The sequence below is a fragment of the Petaurus breviceps genome, unplaced genomic scaffold (genome assembly GCF_028583685.1).
Source record: "Petaurus breviceps papuanus isolate PSGF00001 unplaced genomic scaffold, PetGlider_PUasm1.0 90762, whole genome shotgun sequence".
NCBI lineage: Eukaryota > Metazoa > Chordata > Mammalia > Diprotodontia > Petauridae > Petaurus > Petaurus breviceps.
In genome coordinates, this window is record NW_027187339.1 from 476226 (window position 1) to 491878 (window position 15653).

Below are 15653 nucleotides of genomic sequence, written 5' to 3' on the forward strand. Positions count from 1 at the left end.
ACACACACACACACACACACACACACACACACACACACACACACACAAAACTAGCTGTGTGACCTTGGGCAAGTCATTTAACCCCAATTGCCCTACCTTCCCTGCTCCAAAAAGCAAAAAACAAAAAACCGCTCATTGCTAGCAAAAATACCACATTTTGTATGGTTAGACAAATTATTTCCTTCTTATTGATCACATTGGTCTAAGACAGCTCCTTGGATATAAGTATTGAAGAGAAGTCAGCTTTCTATATCAATATCACCATACTAGTTAAATGCTGTTTCCATTATAAGCTGAATATTTTACATTTAACCAATGGGATTTTCTTTCTTGAATTCTTTTTCAATTAATTTTATTTCAAGCTTCTTAATTAATTTTAATTTGTTTAAAAATTCCTTTCTGCTTTGGGTTCTAGCATGTTAGTTTAGCTCTGAGTCAAATGAGAAGCAGATCCAACACATGACCCTCCAGGAAGACCCTGGTTGTTTGGGTGCAACTATCATGTGACACTAAATTTGAAACTGACCAAGAGGTTACCTACCATGCAGCAAACTCCACATAGCATCCTTTCAATTCATGCTAGACCACATGCTAATAAGCTTGAAGAGCCCTCTGGATATTCAATGGACATGTCTAAAATCATAGGAAAGAACAAGATGAAGGTTGCTTACCCGAGTCTTCACTATCATAGCATGTCCTACTGTATGACTGGGGCTCCATCTGAGGAGGTAAATCCTGGGTAGATACCGGGGTACCCCGGGGGTCAGCATAGAGCAACAGCAAAGGCTGATAATGTCCCTTGATGCATTTGGTTACCACATCTTTCCACTTGGGCCCAATCTGAAGCAGAAACAATCAGAAGAGTAAGAATTTACTCTTCACCTTTGTAGTTCAAAGTACTTAAAGAATCAAAACATGTTCAAACTGGAAGAGATCTGAGAAATTATCTTCTCTAACCTCATTTTACAGATGAAGAAACTGAGGCCCAGAAAAGAGAACTGGCTTGTTCAAGAGAAGCCTTAAAACCAGTCTTGAGAATCTAAGACCAGCACTGACAGGATCACACATTGAGAGCTGGAGAGGACCTCAGAGCCCATGGACCCCAACAGATAACAAAACGGAGGTCCAGAGAAGCCTTGTCCATGGTGGCAAAGAGTGAGGGACAGAGGCAGTTTCTGCTGCTGTCTTCCTAGGGCTCCTGTGTGTCCTGGGCATCTCTCCTGCTATTTTTTGTACACTACATCCATCCTGTATAGAATCTAGCTTGGTACATTAACACAAGCACTTCATTCCCTCTCATTTCTTTTTCCATTTGGAACCCTTTGGATTTGATCTGCAAGATTCTAGGCAAATATACATTTGCCAGCTCTTACTAAATGATTTCCATTTCTGGCCAAGAGCTAGTTATACCTATATTTTAAAACTAAGTTGAACTGCTCAGAAAAGATGATTGAGTCATTCAGTCAAAACAATGTACTAGGAGTCAGCTTTACTCCTAGTTCTAAAGACTGACAAGAAGCAACAGAGGCAGTAACCCAACAAAATCAGCCCTGCTCTGAGCACTAAATCAGTTGTGTTTTCAGCAAAGATGAGGTGTTTGTAAAGTGCTTCGAACAGTGCCTGGCCCAGAGTAGGCACTATATAAATGTTTATTCCCTCCCCCACCTTATTCCCCTTCAGCAGACAAACTGCTCCTTCTCTTGTTTTGGCAGAGAGCTCTCCAAAACATGCTGGGAAGAGGTAAAAGAAAGTTAAGACAACTTTCATATTTCTTAGTACCCTAATAATGAAGTCACTATTTATTATTTACATATCCATTATTACTGGAAATTGACCACATTGCTCCTAATTGTGGTTATAGTTAGCACTCCTCCTAGACAATATCTCATCACAGTGGGTTCATTCCATACTAGCTATTTAGTTTGCTATGGCTAAGGAATCTCTGGTCTTCCAGGTGTAGCCTCCAAAATGTTTCCCTGCCCTCCGTACAGCATTTGAGTCTCTATTCCCCAGTAACAATAAGACTTTGTGTTGTCTATTATTAAGGGTATTTGATGCTGCCCAGAACCAGCCAAAACTTCACTCAGTAATGAGTTCAGCATTTATAATTCTGTGCTCTACTCAACTCAAAGACAAAATCCCTGAGGGCAGGCTAGGTGGTACAGTGAAGAGAGCACCAGCCCTGGAGTTAGAAGGATCTGAGTTCAAATCCAACCTCTGACACTTAACACTTACTAGCCATGTGACCTTGGGCAATTCACTTAACCCCAATTGCCCTACCTTCCTCCCTCCAAAAAAAAGCAAAAAGCAAAAAAAAAAAAAAAAAAAGACAAAGATAAAATCCCTGAGTCTTTTATCTAAAAACACATTTCTGTGACCTGAACACAAATGGGTGTACTATATGGTTCCAATAGGGAGTGTTCCCCACTGTTTTACAATGGTTTTCAAATGCTGATGGTGAACTAATTTCTAAGTCCTAGAAATCGGTGTTCGATCCAAGTCAATTCAATAAATGTTTATCAAGTGCTTGCTATGTGCCAGGCGATGTGCTAAGCACTGAGATTACAATGAATAAAAAGAAAGACAATCCCTAACCTCAAAGACTTTATAATCTAATGGGGGGCAGGGGAGACAACACACAAAAAGAAGCAGGAAACAGGTGGAAGTGGGAAAGGGGAGACTAGGAGCATCTTGTTTCATGGAGTTGAAACCAGGCAGAGCAGCAGATGCAGAGTGGAGAGAGGTGAGATGGGAGTCTGGTTTCTGCTCTCTGTAAAGGAAGGCATTGAGAAGAATCTGGTAATTCACTTTCTAGCCCGACAATCAGAGAGAAGAGGCTGAAGGAGGTGGTGTCAATCAAGGCTTGAGTTAGCAGTATGGTGATGATATGAGATTAGATTAGGCAAATTAGATGGTACAGGGGATAGAGTATCAGGCCTAAAGTTAGGAAGACCCATCTTCCTGAGTTAAAATCTGGCCTCAGATACTTACTAGGCTGTGTGATCCTGGGCAAGTCACTAAACCCTACTTGCCTCAGTTTCCTCATCTGTAAAATGATCTAGAGAAGGAAAAAGCAAACCGCTCTGGGATCTTTGCCAAGAAAACCCCAAATGGGGTCATGAAGAGTCAGACACAACTGAGCAGCAACAACAACAATAACAAGTCTTGGGGTGACGAGCTTCACCTGGGGGGCATCTTGTTCATGGAGCTGGAACCAGACAGGGCAGCAGAAGCGTTTATTGAGCACCTACTAGGGAATTCAGCAATGTGTCTGGCAGGAGGAAAGATACTAAAGTGTAAGAAACAATGTCTCTGATGTCAAGAAGCTTGTAATCTAGCTGGGAAGACCAGGAAAAAATACACATGAAGAACAACAATCCAAGTATACCTCACAGATACATGATTCAAAACCTTGCTGAAATGGCAAGGTGACCTGAAGAAAAGACAAAGTGGGGTATGTGGCTGACCAGTCTAACTGTCACAGCTCTGCAGATTCTGATCAACGCGCTGGACCCTGAGCCTGAGCCATAGGAAAGACAGAGCACCCACATCCCCCAGCCCTGCTCCCAGTCTGGAAGGCCCCTTGAGTCAGACGGCAGAAGGAGCCAGATCTGAAAGCTTAACTGTGCCATCCTGGGCACATCACTTACTGCCTTTGTGCCTCAATCTCCTCATCTATAAAATATGGGTAATACCACTTACCTCACAAGTCATTGTGAGGCTCAAATGAAACAACGGATGTAAACTGCTTTTCAAACCATAAAGTACTAAACATGATGATACTCCACACAAGGCACTTGGATTTTCCTACCTCTTTTACATGGGCATCATCAAAATACATCCATTTGCGGATCTTTGTTTGGAAAAAGAAAGTAGAATAATGTTTGCCATAATAACAGATCATTCCCACTAAATACAATTCAGACTGCTTGGCCCGGTCATCTGTCACTCTGAAAAACAGCTGGAAAAAAAGCAAGAGAAAGCAAGAGCCATTATATATACAGCACTCTCAGAGTATTTCTCATCAGTCTCAATATTTTTATAAACATTTCTTAATTAATATTCATAAAACTACAACTCTTCCCTCCCTTGGTCAATAAGATCATTATTTTGATAACTACAATGGGAATATGGGAAATGGAGAGGATTCTCCTTTAGGAATGAGCCTGAAAAAAATAAAAAGTAGGGAAAGGGGAAAAGATAAAAGGAAAATAAGGTGGGGTGAAGATGGGACAAAAGGAAGTTAAAGGGGCACAGCCAACATGAATTTTGAGGTGAGAGATCCTCCAAAAAAAGGATGCTTCTCTTATAGAGTCCATCACTTGTATGAGAATAGGACAAAAGAAACCAGGAAATGAACAAACAACCTAGCAATACTGTCTATTTCTTTTCAAGTCAATACTTCCCTAATCTCTAATACTAATTGTTAGCTGCCCCATAAATAACAAGCTTTCAGCTGACAGTATGGCAGTATAAGATAGACCCCAAGTAACTCCTGTAGGTCCAATCAACATTGACTAAGCATGTCAGTGACCAGCACTGAGTTAGGTACTCTTGGGGATATAAAGCTATAAGATATTTAGTCCTTATGAATTAGATGGAAAGATGAGACAAAAACAGAAACCTCAAGAAAATTAAGTCAAATAATGTAGGACAAATAATAATTACTTTGGAAATTTTGAGAAGGTAAATAATATTGTTGGCCGAGATAATTAGGGAGAACTTGACCTGTGGGAGAGGACCTAGAACATAAGCCCAGATATCTATTATCAAAGTGGCCGAAACACCCGATCCCTTGGGTCACATGATGCCTGGGAGTAGCGGTGGCCCCCTACAACACTAGCACTACTTCCATTCTTGCCCCCACAGTTCTTGTCTAGGGGGCAGCCCTTGGGGAAATTCAACTTGGACCTGCCTCCCCAGGAGCCATAGCTACTGAAGACATGGAAAAGAAGATTCTCCTGCATAGAGGCCTTGGCTCTGTTAAATGGTCTAACAATAGAAACCGATTTTATCAATGTAAATAACACTAAAGAAGAAGGATTAGTATCTGCTTTGCTGTTGTACCCTAAGCACCATCTGACTCACAGCTGAAACCCCCTGTAGGCATTGTCTCCTCTTGGAGAGCAGAATTCTATTTGCATCCTCAGTGCTGTGTACATAGAAAGTTCTTAATAAAATGTTTTTCAACCATCCATCCAATCCTTATTCTTCTGCTGGCAAGTAGATTTTTGTTCTATTTTTGTTCTAAATCCTCCTTTTTGGAGGATGTCATCTCAAAATTCATGTTGGCTGTGCCCCTTCAACTTCTTTTATTCCCATCTTCACCCATCTTATTTTCCCTTATCTTTTCCCCTTTCCCTACTTTTAACTTTTTCAGGCTCTTTCCTAAAGGAGAATCCTCTCCGTTTCCCATATTCCCATTGTAGTTATCAAAATAATAATCTTATTGACCAAGGAAGGGAAGAGTTAGTAGTTTTTTGAATATTAATTAAGAAATCTTTATAAACCTTGCCTTAACTGTCGGAGAATCTAATCTGTATCCATAGCTTAGCTGTATTCAACTTGGTTGACAAAGGCCTGTGCTGATACAGTCCTGTTTCTGAAGTCTTTCCCCCCCACATACTTTCCTGAATATCACCACTGAGAGATTGCTAATCACTTCCACTTACTCCTATCCTCCTCCTCAACAGCCACTAGGCTCCATACCCGTTCTGCTCCGCCCTATCTTCCAACATTATTACTCCAGTAAAGTTCACCAGTCCTCTTTGGTCCTTTCTCCAGATTAAGTCCCATAGCTGGAATAGCACAGAATTGGGCATGTAGTAGATCCTCAATTTTAAAAAAAACCAATTAAGCAACAAGTATATTATTAGCCAGGCTATATCCTATGTCTTTCCTATCCTTTAAGGCCCACCTTGGTCTACCTCTTCAACCAAAGTTTTCCTGTCAATTATTCAAATGAGGTACTGGACTTTTTCTCATTTAACACACAGGTCACTCTCTTGAATATATCAACTCTTATGCACATTATGCTGTAGAAGTGTGTGGGCAAAGATATTCTCTCTTCTGTGTTCAATATCAACTTCCACAAAATGATACCAGGCCCATAAGATTTCAGATCAATGTCCAAGGGAAATAAGACTCACATCACCCAGTTTGAGGCAAGTACCCAGGCTGTGGATGACATCCTCTGCCAGGTCTGAATGGTCTGAGTCCCACACAAGCCCAATGGTAATAATTTGTGGGGCATTCATCAGGACACGGCGAATCCGGATCTTTTCTCCACAGTTACTCTGAAACATGTGCACATGGTCACTGCTGTCAGATTCCAACATCTTTTAATGAAATGTGTCCTGCTGCCTGCCCCTGTTTCCCCCCACCCCATCCCATTTCACCCTCACTCACCGGGCAGTTCCGAAGATCACCCATGGTGCTGGCTTTTTGCAGCAGTTCACCAAACATGCCTGGGGAAGGTTTTTCTCGCCTCTCCAACATACAAATTGCCTGGTTGCTTAAGTATGATAAATGAAAAGGAAATGAGGGCATAAATTTCCAAAGATAATACAGAACAGTTATCCACAGATGCCTTAACTCCCATGTTCTGCTTACTTCTAGTGGCTATAGCAAATCTCCATGAACTAGACAAAGGAGATGAAAATCACCCTTACATCTATGACCTCCCTAAGATCTGAAGATTCAAAGAATTTCTATTCTTTCTACTACTTTACTCAACAGAAATAGGTCCTAGGGAAGAAGAAGAGAGGGAGAAGGGAAAAGGACCACTAAAAGATATTTTAAATATTTATTGAATAATCCCCATACTTAATAATCCCCATATGTATTCAGCAGCTACCTCAGCAAAAAGGACTACAATTATCTAGACCACCATAAATTAAAGCCCCAAAATTTCAATGAGGGGGAACCTCTAGGACTCACCAAAGGGAAGTGGTAGAGATATAATGTACCATCTGTATAAAGGGCAATGGGTCAGAGGTGGCACCACAGCTAGTACATACACACTACGGCAGAAAGAAAACAAAAGAGCCACAGTCATTAGATGCCCTTAGCATGCCACTCCTCCCATATGACACCCCATAATCTAGGCCAATGAAGACTGGAAAGATTGAGACCTTAAAAAAAAAAAGAGGCCACAGACAACACCTCACCTGTTCAAACAAAGTCATTGCAAATTTCTGGTGAGAGATGCAATGGGCAGCAGTACAAATGTCCTCTTTGGTTTCATCTGCAATGTGGAAGTGAATCCTCATCAGGAGGTTCTCCTACCACAGAAGGAATAAAAATGGAAAATTGGCAAAGATCATCAGCCAAGCAACTCATGCAAAATAATGGTAAAAATGGGACTTAGGGAGTAGCAGGAATATCTCCTATTCCTACTGATCCTCTCAACCTTTCTTCTGACAGTTGAAATACATCACTTATAGAATCCTAAGATCTTGGAGCTAGAAGGAACCTTGGAGATCTCTAGTTATTTCATTATATGGTGAAAAGAAAGGACTTAATGTCACTATTCAAAACCAATAGGCCTGCCTGTTTTTCATGGGCTTAAAAATTTAATTAAGGTCAAGAAATAATTCTGAAAGTCACCTTCCTGCCTATTAATGTAGGCAATGTGGTTGTCTGAAGTAGATCATACTTATGCCAGAGGCCCACTTCCAAGTGAAACATTCACTTACTCATTGTAAGGGGGACCCTGGCTCCTCTGAGGATTATAGCTGTAGACTATGCAAAAGTAGACCATACAGAGCATGAAGAAGTTAAAATGCCTCGTCAACAGGCACTGTAACACTGGAAGAGATTTGCTTTGAACTACTAAAAAGACTCCTACTTCTAACAGTTAAGGTAAGGACATAGTTATTTCCAATAAGTAGAGGCTCAGTTACCATAGTGAAGGCTTCATGATTCCCCCAAATAAGAAAGGTAAAGGAATATACTCACAAAACATTCAGCGGCATCATCCATAATACCCAGCTGGAAGCGCTGCTCATCCTGAAAAGTCTTTGCCAAAGCACTGCGGAGTGTGTCAGAAGGAAGGACTTTCTCACTGCTACATTGAAACTGGTTGAAGATTCCCTGTGAGGAAGAAGTCAGAAGGTAGAAAAAGTACAAAGTTCTTATTAAATCTCTACATAAGTGCTATCTGCCAAATGCTTTATAATACCAATAGCTGCCAAAGTAAAATTTACTGATATATTTAATATTAGAACAAAAAGCCAAACCCAACTACTGAAAGATCAGAGGACTAACCTAGCACATAAAAGTCTCCTTCTTCCAGATGCAATGATGCCATCCAGGACAACTTTAGGACACTAAGGTTCAGTGTTAAGTGACTTGTATGAGGGTCAAACACCTAGTAAGTATCTGAGGGGAGGTTTTAAGTCAGGTCTTCCTTCCTGACCCCAATTCCAGCATTCTCTTAGTTACACCATCCTATCTCTCTGTGCCTGTAGTTGAATATTCAAAGACAAAAGCAATACAATCTTTGCCCTGAAGAAGCTTATATTATATTGGGTAGGGGAGGGTATATAAAATATATGTATAAGCAATAAAAAGTAATCTCAAGAGGTAAAGAACACTAGTACACTATTAACAACAAATGGGGAAATTAGGAAAGGCCAACAAAGATATACTGAAAACTCAACTAGTAAGCAGATTTTGACTCAACAAAGAAAATCTTATCAAGAAATGCTGTCTAGAGATGAAAGAGAAGGAATCAAGAGATAGGGAGTTCCCTACTACTGAGGATCTTTTCAAGTGGATGACCACCAGTTGGGGAATGCTATAGAGAAGATTTATACTTTAAAGGAGGTAGGGAATTAAATGACCTGTAAGGTCCCCTCTAAGATTCTATTATCCTATGATTTTTCCAAGGTTACGTATTTAATAAGTGGCCAAGATATGCCTAGAACCTATGGCTCCTTATTTCTAGTACAATGTCCTTTCTACTATAACTCATTCTGATTAGCATCCTTAACAACTGTAATGTCTTTCAATATAGTTTCCCACACATAGGTCACTTTGGAACCAGTCCTTATTTCCTCACAAATGCCTCAAGTTATGGAAAAGTACCTCATAGTAGCAAGGACTACAATTCAGTGTTATTTAATAGGCTTCAGGGCCTAGAAAAGAAATTCTACAGCAATCATTCCAATCTCTCATGCTTAATACAGGTATTGGGGTAGACTTTTCTCCATAGCTTCTCCAAACACTGTTCAACACTTTTAGACAGTATCCTATTTTGCCAGGAGGCCCCCATTGGACCATCTTTATAACCTAACTACAACTCAAATAAAGGGTAAGATCTTCTAAAACATAGCTTCTTCTTTTTCTTGGAACCATGGTGTCTTCAGTCCATACCAAAATAGGCCCAAAGTCATTTTCCCTCAAAGGGCAATTTTGTATTTTATCAGTTGCCTATAGAATCTTCTGATATATTTGGAAGTATTATGAAGGGGTTGGAAAGAAATACCAGTGGCTTCAAACTGCCCAACATCAAAAAGATTTATCCAGCTTGCTTTGCCGAAGAGGTTGCCAATGAAGAAGATAATCCTAAGTAATAATAAAGTCATTCTCCTTGAAGTGGAGAATGGACGTTTTACATGTTTAAAAAAAAAAGACATGCAACATAAATGATAATAATAATAAATCCAGTTATCTGAAAACCTTTATACTTTTCCTTATCATTACCACTATAACCATAGCCAATATCATCTGAAGACACAGGTAATCTGTAAGCCTCATTTCATCCTATAGTGTTAACATGTAAAAGTGCAGAGAGTCATGGTAGGTATTTAGGGAAACCTGACACGCCAAAGACTCTGATATCCACCTAAGCAAAGACTTTAAAAAACTTCTGCCTTTTGAGACCTCTCCAAAATCTTCTCAGCCACTTCCCTCATTCAGGACAAAAGACGGGAAGGTTTTGTAACTAACTCCCCAGACAAGAAAAGAGAAAGTCTGGCCCCTACCTGAACTAGCAGTTCTGTAAATGTACACTGACAGATATGATGCTGATGTTCAGAGATGTAATCATCTCTATCCCTGCATTACTTTTCTTGCCTCTAATTACAGGCAGCTTCTCCCTACATACTGAGACTCTGAATTGTCTCTGTCTGTCTTCTTTGTTTTCTCAATTTAATTATTGTTATTGGTCTTCTATTGTCAGGAATTGAGCTGGTGTGCTCATGATGAAGCTGCCTGAGCCTGCCCAGAATGCCATTGATTGGAGACACAGATCTGAGAGAGGCTGTCTCACAAAGCCCTTCTGTTAAGGCAGCACACTGACCCCCTGTGTGCCATGCTCCAATTGAGCACTGGTTCTGGAACTGGCCTCCACCCATTCCCTTTTTCACCCTCCTCCCACCTTTCCCAGAGGGAGAGCTTGTTCGTACCAAAGAAAGCCAAGAACATTTAGTTCAGCAGTAAGAACAGGTGGCAGCTCCAATAAGGAACAAAAACTGGGATTCTTCCAATTGCTGAACTCCAAAGTGGAGAACAAGAAAGGGCATGAGCAGAAGGCATGTCTCTCTGAAGGGTTCTCAGAAGGCAGGAACCAAGCAGGCAAGAGGAAATCCACCTCTGAGGGTCATCTCTACTCCCCTTAACGGAGGAAAGTTGAGGAAGTTTCCTTTTCGTTCCTGGCACAGTGTAGCTTATTATAAACTACTTTTCAGTCTGTGTGCAATTTTCTTGGACTGAGAGCAAAAGCAACAAGATTTTAATGACTAGAAGCAGGTGCTTCCTCAGCAGTCTTTCTTTGACTGAGGAGCAAACAATTCTGCCTACATAAGGGCTTAATTACTTGGATTATCAAAAACAATATAAATAAGTTAGGGACTGCAAAGACTACCAGCATAAATATCTATGTGTTCTTATATCTATAAATATAGCTGCTGTTCAAATTTAATTAAATTATAGGAAGGTGGGAAAGAGAAAGAGAACAAGAATTAATCCCTTGCTATGTGCCAGGAACTGTGCTAAGCACTTTACAATTATCATCTCTTCTGATTCTCACAACAACCCTAGAAGGTTGGTGCTATTATTATCCCCATTTTCAGATGAGGAAACTGGGGCAGACAGAAGTTAAGTGACTTGCCCAGGATCACATGGCTAGTAAGTGTCTCATGTTGGATTTGAACTCAGGGCTTCCAGACTTCAGGACCAGTGCTCTATCTACTTTTAGCTTCTTATGCTCCCAGCCTGAATTTGGGAAAGATGAAAAACAGCTGATTGCTTTCTTCCTTATGCTTCCCTTATCTTGCAACTAAAAATATTTTCTTCAAATGTTTATAGCTGGATTTTAGCAATGTACTTGGCAAAGGTCTCTCACAATATCCTTAAGGACAAGATTGAATGATGTTGACTGAATGCTGGCATAGCTAGATGGGTTCAGAACTGGCTGACTCGATAGTACAGTTAGATGAGTTCAGACCTGGTTGACTGATCCAAAACGTGTTGATTAACAGATTAAAGACAACTTGGTAAAAGAGGTATTTGGTAGAACATCCCTAAGTTCCTTCCTTGATCCTCCTCTGGTCAACAATTTTAATGCACACAGACATAAAAGTAGTTTGTAATGAGCTACACTGTAAGACACCAAATGAAAGATAAAGAATGTTAATTTAATTTATAAATGTCTATGAATCTGGAAGGGATAACTAATATGTTGTGTGAATGAATCAGGGTTCAAAAAGAAAATGAAATGAATAGGGATGAATGTAAAGTCCTGAATTTGGATACCAAAGATCAACTGCAAAAGTACAAAGGAACTATGAAAGAGAAGATGTGCCTAGAAATCAGCACTTGTGGGGAAAAAAGATGTAGGAATTATGGCAGAATGCAAGCTACATATGAGTCAACAATGTTGCATCTCAGCCAAAAAGCTAATGCTATCTTGGGCTGTGTTACTAGAAGTTCAGTGATCAAAACAAAGATGAGATAGTTCAACACACACACACACACACACACACACACACACACACACACACACACACACTCTCTCTCTCTCTCTCTCTCTCTCTCTCTCTCTCACCACATGAAAACTATTTCTGGGCAGCAGTTAGCTGAAGTGCAACCAGAGGACAGTGACTTGGATGGTTACGTGACCAGGTCACACAAGATTGATGGAAAGAACTTGGGTTGATTATCATAGGAAACAGAAGAATTCTGGTCAGACTGGGAGAGGTAGGATGGATCATAGTAGTCTTCAAATGCCTAAGTGTTTTCTTATGTAACAAGGATTTGACTGCTTTTTAAATTTAATTTAATTTTTTTTTACTGCTTCTGTTTGGTCCTAGAGGGTAAAGCAAGGACCAACAGGCAGAAGTTACAGGGGGATAATTTCAGCTTTACATAGCTATGGAAAAGGTTTCTAACAATTAGACTGTTCCAAAATGGAATTGGTTTCAAATGAGAAAGACATATTTCCACAATAATGACAGCATTTGATTCGAAGCTGAATAGAGTAGACAGAATTCATCATTTGGCGCAGTAGAACAAAGTCTAAATTTGGAGTTAGAGGGTCTGGCTTTGATCCTGCCTCTGCCACTTATTACCTACCATAAGACTGGGCAGGTCACCTATTTAACCTCAGTGGGTCTCAGTTTTTTCCCATGTAAAATAACAGAAGTGGACAAATTCTCTAACTTCTCTATGTTCTATAAGCTCTCTAAGTAGGAAAGGTAGAAGCAGGGAGAGGTAGTTATTAAATCTGGTATTTTGTGACAAGTATCTCAGTCAGCAGCTTTGTTCCTCAAGACAGACTTCACTCTGGGCATATCTCCTTAATAATTTCTTGCAAAAATATTATGTACTTCAAGTTTTCCCAGTCACTCAACTCTTCAGACTTCCCTTCTTCAAGCCTAACAGAGCAAGTTTTAATTCTTCATCCTCTCCTTAATCTGTGCTTTTCCAAACTTTTCACCATTTAAGCCCCTCTCCTAACCCCTTATCATCTTCACTTCTGAAAACATGGTGACTAAAACTGATGTCATCTGTCTCAGAAATTCAGTCCTCTAGAAAGGAGAAAAAGCTGTAAGTCAAAACTCGGATAAAGGCGATACTAATCAAAAAGGGATAAATTTGAGATAGATGATGGAATAGCCCCATGTTTAGCATTTAAAATCTTTCACCAACTGGTTCCAGCCCACTTTTCCAGGCTCATCATATCGTACTTTTCTTCATCTAGCCAACTTTCCACCCAAACTATTTTACCTGCTGTTCCCATACATGACATCCTATTTCCCATATCTGTGTCTTTAGAGAGAGAGAGATTACCATGCTTAGAATGCTTAGAATCTCTCCTCATCTGTATGTCTGTCTTATAATCCATAGATTCCCCTGAGGGTTGATTCAAGTGCTGCTGCCTACATAACAAAGCTTTTTCTAACCTCTCAGTTATTACCCTCACAGTTACTTTCCATAGATTGACAGACAGATCTACATCATATCTATAGATCTATCTTTGTATATGTATACAATACACATACAGTGACAGTAGTATTTCAGTCTTGGAGGTGACAGCCTGTAGCAGCAAGCACCCCAAGCGTCCTCAGGGTTTGCCGCCACCACAGGTTCTTGGATCTGCTTTGATAAAGGAAAGCAACTCAAAATGGGTTAACAAGCTTACTTTAATCAGTCAAACATATATCGTTTACCTCGTTCAGGGGAAAAAAAGGTCAGCACCCTGAACTTCAAAGCATACAGGCAGAATTATCAAGACAGAAACAGATCAAGTAGACAGATTTCCAAACTGTCCAACCATTACATCCATACCCAGTCAACATCTGGGTTTTTCAAAGCGGGGGGCCCTCTGGACAACGGCTTTTCAGAATACAGATCAAATCACAGAACACTTCTCAAAGTGAGCCCCCAAAACAAAGCCTCAAATCAGGGTTTATATACCCTTCTCCTGGCTCAGAGAATGTTTAACAACCTTATTGACTCACTGGCCAATCAAGAAGTATCTACTGAAAAACAAGCCTCCCATCCCAGGCTTCAGGTGCACTTTAGCCTAGGGGCAGGGAAGATCTTCCAAATTTGCATTCCCATTACACAGCCTCACTTCCATACCTTCTCCCTATAAAATGGAACCTACTTTGCCACTTTCCACAACTCATCCATTTATTCAATGAACATTTATTAAGCCCTGTGTTCAAAGAGCTATGCTGGTTATTGAAGGAAATACTTGGATGGAGCTCTGATTTCATGGGCTGTAATATTCCTTCCACTAATGTAAACTGCAACTCCTCTATATCTTTTCATCTTATGCAATTCTTATCCTTCTCTTTCCATTAATCCTCCATTGAGGCCTAATGGTCTCTAGGTCATGTTGGTGGCTATTTTATTACCTCAGAGTTCCACCATAGCATCTGTCCTGTCCACCCTGTTTCTCATTATCACTACATGGCCAGCCCACATCCTTTAATGGTCAATTGTTGTTCAGTCATTCAGTAATGCCCACCTTTACAACCCTGTGCATACCAACACTTTCCATGGGATTATCTTGGTAAAGATACCGGAGTGGTTTACCATTTCTTTCTACAGTGGATTAAGGCAAACTGGTTATAAGTGACTTGCCCAGGATTACATAGCTAGTAAGTGCCTGCTGCCAAATTTGAATTCAGGTCTTCCTAACTCCAGGACCAATGCTCTAGCCACTGATCCATCTAGCTCAGTCATATACATTCTCAATGACATCTTATAGATCAGGTGTCAAGCACAGGGTTATTGGTAAAATGCTACAACCTACTTAAGCCCACCAAAGAAGCTACAGTCAAGGGTTATTCTGAGGTTTAAATGAGAAAATATATGCAAAATATTTTGCAAACATTAAAGCATTATATAAATATCAGTTATCATAAATATCATGATTATTACTACCATCGTACATCATTCCAATGCTCTTTGAGTTACCTGTAATTTTGATTACATGATTATGGCATTCTAGGATTCACTACCATAATGGCATCAAGAGACAGTTTCATAGAGATGGGCTTTTAGAGTAGCTACAAGTTTGGGATCAATAATTGAGGACAACCAAGGCAGACAAGTTGAGGAGCTGAAAGGAACAGTGGCTATATACCTAAAGCAGAATACAGTATCAAGACCAGAAAAATCATTGATAAGAGTGCCAGACCTGGACTCAGAAAGATCTGAGTTCAAATCTATCCTCAGACACTTACTAGCTGTGTGACCCTGAGCAAGTCACTTAACCTCTGCCTATCTATTTCCTCATCTGGGGACAATAACAGCATCTACCTCCTAAGGCTGTTGGGAGGATAACATGAGATAATACTTGTGAAGCACTCTAATAAACCTTAAAAGTGCTATATAAATGGTAGCTATTATTATTATTACAGCAAGGTCTGAGGAGGTATTAGTAAAAGGTAAGGGTTAGGTTTCAGTCTACTGTGGTTTAGTACCAACAAAGTGACAGAGTATCTAGATTGGCCACAGCTAGCAGGCCAGGAGTAGTAGGGCCCAGCCTTTTGTCTATTTTAGGCCTTTCAGAGGACAAATTCCCAGCTAACTAGTCACCACCCTCCACTGTTGTATATGACAATGGAATAGAAGCATTGTCTCCCCATCCCCACCTCAGAGGCCTCAGCTCTGTTGGAGATCATTGGCAGAAG

At 40.3% G+C, this 15653-nt stretch overlaps 1 protein-coding gene across 12 annotated transcripts in view; it reads right to left on the bottom strand.

Moving 5' to 3' along the window:
- LOC138146396 (ubiquitin carboxyl-terminal hydrolase 54-like) overlaps window positions 1–15653 on the bottom strand; it is a 129299-nt gene that overhangs the window by 28286 nt on the left and 85360 nt on the right. For all 12 annotated transcript variants that reach the window (XM_069068234.1, XM_069068237.1, XM_069068231.1 and 9 more), the window contains 7 exons: window positions 7960–8094; window positions 7170–7283; window positions 6940–7022; window positions 6409–6514; window positions 6150–6296; window positions 3812–3961; window positions 672–840 (listed from right to left, as the gene is read on the bottom strand). In XM_069068234.1, coding sequence (XP_068924335.1) covers window positions 672–840; window positions 3812–3961; window positions 6150–6296; window positions 6409–6514; window positions 6940–7022; window positions 7170–7283; window positions 7960–8094 — 904 coding nt within the window. The remainder of the gene's footprint in view (window positions 1–671; window positions 841–3811; window positions 3962–6149; window positions 6297–6408; window positions 6515–6939; window positions 7023–7169; window positions 7284–7959; window positions 8095–15653) is intronic.